Raw genomic sequence first — 5,090 nt, 5'->3', positions numbered from 1 at the left:
ATTATTGTCAATATGATGATGCGTAACATAGCATAGCAGCATAAAAAAAGTTTTAGAGTGGAATACGTCACTCGTTTTTGGCCGCATGCTAAAAGTGAAGCACTTACTATCACCTAAAGTATTAATGATGTTTTGCCACCAGAAGTCTAGTGGTTACCGTCATGTGCCCGCTTATCTCGCACCTCCGATATATTTTTTACATTTTTAATTCATATGGATGGTGTGGTGCATCAAACAAGGGATTTCATATATACTGAAAGCACTTGATAAATAGTTCTCATGTCTATAAATCCATGGCAAGAGGATGGTGTGGTGCATTGCAAGAGGAACTCGAAGAGTAAAAACAGTTTATACCAACACAAGCTTTCTTATTACAATGACAATATGACATGCAATTGCACTTGGTACAATTTCTTACGAGTACAAAGCATTAATCTTGCAGTAAATTTCACACAAGTTTACATGGCTACAAGGATTTTCCCATTGAACCAACTCTTTCACACTTTTTCCTATCTCTTTTGTTTCCTTCATTAAACCATCAATGCAAAATCCCAATGCACTCAAACAAAGAATCATTTGGCTCTTCATCTCCTCTTCCTGGTCATTGTCATCACCTTCCAAACCATCAACTTTGTCTACCACTTCTCGTAAATGTTGCACCAACGTACTCGTAAATTTCTCCATTTCTTCTTCGTTGTCGCTCATCAAAACCTTAAACCCACTCCCATTTAGTGAACATTTTCCCATTTCTACATCATATGAGATGTTCTTGCTGGTTAACTCTTTCTCAAGTCTTTGTAAAGATTTTATCGAAGTAATTTCCTCAAAACATTTTAGTGAAGAATTTACGGTTCTTTTGAAAATATCTAAATCTCCACCAATCTGTTCTTGAACTTCAAACCTCTTGGACTCTTGAACCAAAGATTCCATTGCACGAGTCGTGTAAAGTAAGAGATCTGCCATTCTTAATAACGACCCAAGTAACTTACTATAACATGCACCATGAAAAGGTATGAACCAAAAGTTGGGTTCCACTGCAGCTTCTGCAATGAGCTTACCTAGCTCAGTAACATTAGCTCTTAGCTTCTTTTCGTTTTCTTTTAAATCTTTCAAACACATTCTTGACTTGTTTTCTGCACTGGTACAAAAATCTATCGATTCGATGGACTTGTGGAGGGACCTCAAGCTCTTCGATAGCCCACCCTTAGCCATTGTAGAAGCCCTGATGGGTTGTACGAGAAGGTCCACTATGACTGAACAACTTAGTCCAATGAAGACTTCTGTGATTCTTACAAAGGCAAATTGAGTTGGAGAACCATAATTCTTCCTGCCCAAGATAATTAATGCAGCAATAGTTGCGGATATGGCGCCAGCCTGATCATACATTCTGCTTCGTTTCAAGAATGTAGTAAATATGATCCAAGGAATAAGTGATAGAAATCTTATCTCTAGGAATTTTGGGAAAAGAAAGCAAGCCAAGACTCCGTATATGGATCCTAAAACTGTTCCTTGTGCTTTAATATTAGCAATCTTGAATGTCGCTTCTCTCCCACCTGCCATTCCAACACCAACTGCAAGACCTGCCCAGAACCCATTCTCTTTATTATAAATCATTCCAAATAACACAGCAAGGCCTAACGAAAGCGAACATTTCGCTGCGTAGATCAATCTTTTACTATTGATTCTCAAGAAGTAATTGCTGATCATGAATGATTTTTGTTTTTGAACTGGTTCTTCTGTCTTGGGTTTGTTTGGTGAATCAACACTTTGACTAGTCATTGACTCGTCATGAAGGAGTTTCATGCAAAATAGAAAGAAGAGAGATGGTAAATCGTTTTTTGTGAGTAATATATTGGGTTGAAGAGTTTGAAGGAACAAATTATGTACAACTTGATCATCTCCTTTAGTTTCTGGAACAGTTGATGAATCACTATGCAGAGAGCAACCGGTTTGTTTCACTGTTGAACTTATTTGCTCATTTAATGTAGAGAGAAGAATTTTAACTTCTTGATCAGCAACTCTAACAGGAAATGATGAAGCGGAAGAAGTTAAAGCAAGTTCAATCCCTTTTAAGGGTGTTTCCAAGGCCTGTAATCTGGCTGCTGGGCACATATCATACTGTTTAGCCAATCTGTTCAAGGGTTTCTCCCATGGCATGTTTTCCTGTTGAATGAAATTATTTGCACCCATTAGTAACTTTAACTTCGGTAATATGATTAAGTCTAAAAATGTTCATGAAAAGTTGGTGTACCTGTTTGATTTTGATATTTTGGAGCAGACTGGACCCTGTTTTAGCCAAAGATTTTGCTTGAGAAACTGATGCTAGTGCTGAAGCTTTGTTTTCGGCACAAAACGCATTTACGAAGAGATTAAGTCTTTGTGAAAAGTTCTCCTTGAATAACAGACCCTTATTCCGAACCTGCAACAAATTAGAAACGATGTTAACAGTTAACCCACAATTTTTCATTACAGATACTGAAACAGGTTTAACAAGTTACCTCGAAACTTGCAAGCCGAGGGTAAGGAAAAACTAACGCCAGAAAAGAAGCTAAAGCACCAAGAGCAGTACTTGCTGCAACGTGCCTCGCGTGCGTAAAAGCCTCAGTATGAACACCATCCATAGAAGTCACCGAGTATAAGATCACGATTTGACCCAAAGCAATACGCTTGCAAATTAAGTGGGTCGATTCAGGCAATGTTATTGCAAAGCTTGTGATTGTCACAGCAAGAACAGATGCACTGATTGAATACCTAGCTGGTCCAATAAGCCATAAGCTTAAGATAGCTGGTAATACTCCTTGGCAAGTAGCGAGTATGGCATGCCAACAACCCCGAACTGTATCACCTAATGTCGCTTCTGTGACGATAAGGATTACAATCACATAAGTTAAAGCTGGAAATGCTACCTCCTGTTGGAGTAACAGAGGGCCGAATAGAGTCACAAAACCAACGATGGAGCATGCTAATGCAATCCTGAATGCTGCTACTAAACGTGAACGCCATAATGCTTGAACCGGACTGATTATTCTTTTTGTTGGTGTGGCTAGTTCTATTGCTTTTGTTGTCATCATTTTGGAAAGATACGGATTTGATGAGCAATTTGACGAAGGAAGAATATAGAACCAGAAACACCTGTTAGATTAGATTAGATTAGATTAGATTAGATTAGAGAGGAAGTAAAGACAATTTCTTCTTCTCCTGGTTAAGCTGGTAGGTGTGTTGTTTTGGGAAGACATATGCTGGGTTTTTGTAGTAAGGGAAATTAGGAAAGGAGTTAGAAAGTAATGGATGTCTGTATGTGCAGAGATTTTTTTTAAGTGGATACATGGGACCTATCTTTGTGAGTGATATGATTTTGAATTGTCTTTACTTTAGAATTAAAAATAAGAAATGCACGAAAAACTGATATCCAGGATCACATTTCAGAAAATATATAAGTAGTCGTAGTAGAATTAAGCTGATGATCAAAGAGCTGGAGCTAGTGAAGCCAAATGATCTGTGTAATTAATGAGGGTAAGCAAGTTACTGAGATTCGGTCACATTCACAGCCTTAGAGCTAAATGATGATGACATTTCAGTTAAATGTGTGTATCCTTCACCAAACCAGGTGCAAAGTGCAAATGAGCGCATTAGCTTTCCGGAATAATGCATCATCAACTTGTGTCATTGTCCCTTACGTTCCAGGTTAGTACTTAATAATGTAACTGGACAATTAGGCCATTGACCTCGACCATTAAAATTATTAGTACAATTTAATCAAGATCTGTTTGGCAACCAAATAACTGGCAACAACAAACGCTAGCTTGTAAGGAACTTGTCTCGTAACCTTAGTTTATCATGTTCTTTTTCTAACATAATTTTATTTTTTAGACCAGTTGTTGCATATAATTTGACTACTATCATGATTACCAGTTAGGTGCAATCTATGAACCAATTCAACGCGTGTTATATTTTGTTTGATTAGGCTATATATCTCTTGACCAAAGTCGTGCATGCTTTATACCAGTTTGACATAGTGAAGTGTGATTTTGACGATGCATCTAGTGGCTAACGAAAGAAAAGGTTCATCTCATCCTGGTTAAATGACAAAGCATTATCATAACCAATGTTAGCTTGTAAAACTAAGCAAGTAAGAATCGGGCAGGGCCCACTGCTAATTTATAGCTGCTAGTTAGCTTCTGAGCCAAGCCATGCAAAAAAAAAGAATCCACGTATCATCATTTTCTTTATGCTACTTTTTCAAGAAGAAACATAATTATGGAAATGATGTCAGCATGGAGAAATTGATCAAGGAAGTAATTAAGGCTAATAAACCATGAACAAACTTGTTTAAAGTGGGGTTCCCTGTAGTTTTTCCACTAACAAATCTGGTCGACCCATTTTGAACGTAACCTTACTTTTCTCGACGTCCTTGATTTTGTACTTGTAAGAAAGCCTAAGAAGAAGAAGAAAGAAAACCTAGGGGGTTGATCCTTGAGAAGAGGAAGGGTCAAGCTAAGTGGGTCTCATGGATGATGATGCATGCAATGTTATCATATATATATATTCAATTCAATTCAATACAATAGTAAAAATATAAAAGAAGAAAAAATAAAGAAAGACGAGAAAAGTTAGTTAAAGCATGCTAAGTCACCGTTTTTACTTTAGGCCCCCATAAGGGGAGAGTCTGAGAGTGATTTGCTTAATTGCTTGCTAATGGTTTTCCAGAAGATTAATCATGTGATCCACCTATAGGTAGGTATATTATTCTAAGGTTTGTTAGTTTTATTATCTGGATGGTATGTCTTTGACTTCGTCTAAGTTCGTATATTTTCTTTCCCAATCGGTATTTTTTAGATGTACAATTGAGCCATATGAAACTTAACTACCCCCTTTGTTTCAAATTAGTATCCCTCCCTCCCAAATTAATTCAGCTATTTGGTTTTAAATTTTATCTCACAAATAATTGAGCTATTTCACTAATCAAGAGGATATCTCTAAAACTACCATTTTAATTGGTTATTGTTACTACAATAAATATGTTGTTATAAGGCCTATGACCCATGGATGTGAGGTCCATTAGAATACTAGGGTTTTCCATTTCCTCTTGG

The 5,090-nt window shown here is 37.1% G+C and overlaps 1 protein-coding gene across 1 annotated transcript; it reads right to left on the bottom strand.

The window, feature by feature from the left end:
* Positions 1-327: 327 nt before the first annotated feature.
* Positions 328-3,280, bottom strand: LOC113308319. The gene is made up of 3 exons (XM_026556798.1): positions 2,499-3,280; positions 2,252-2,419; positions 328-2,163 (listed from the first exon to the last, which is right to left on the bottom strand). The coding sequence occupies exons 1-3, from the start codon at positions 3,069-3,071 to the stop codon at positions 415-417; spliced, it is 2,490 nt and encodes an 829-aa protein (XP_026412583.1). The 5' UTR covers positions 3,072-3,280; the 3' UTR covers positions 328-414.
* Positions 3,281-5,090: the final 1,810 nt, after the last annotated feature.

The sequence above is a fragment of the Papaver somniferum genome, chromosome 9 (genome assembly GCF_003573695.1).
Source record: "Papaver somniferum cultivar HN1 chromosome 9, ASM357369v1, whole genome shotgun sequence".
Lineage (NCBI taxonomy): Eukaryota > Viridiplantae > Streptophyta > Magnoliopsida > Ranunculales > Papaveraceae > Papaver > Papaver somniferum.
The sequence above is the reverse complement of the archived record's forward strand: the minus strand, read 5'-3'. Positions and strand labels throughout refer to the sequence as shown.

Bases quoted from the DNA above. Each gene is read 5' to 3' on its own strand.
- LOC113308319 (XM_026556798.1), bottom strand. From the start codon at position 3,071: ATGATGACAACAAAAGCAATAGAACTAGCCACACCAACAAAAAGAATA. The intron at 2,420-2,498 runs GTAACTTGTTAA...AATTTGTTGCAG, and splicing joins CTCGGCTTGCAAGTTTCGAG to GTTCGGAATAAGGGTCTGTT. The intron at 2,164-2,251 runs GTACACCAACTT...TTCATTCAACAG, and splicing joins AAAATATCAAAATCAAACAG to GAAAACATGCCATGGGAGAA.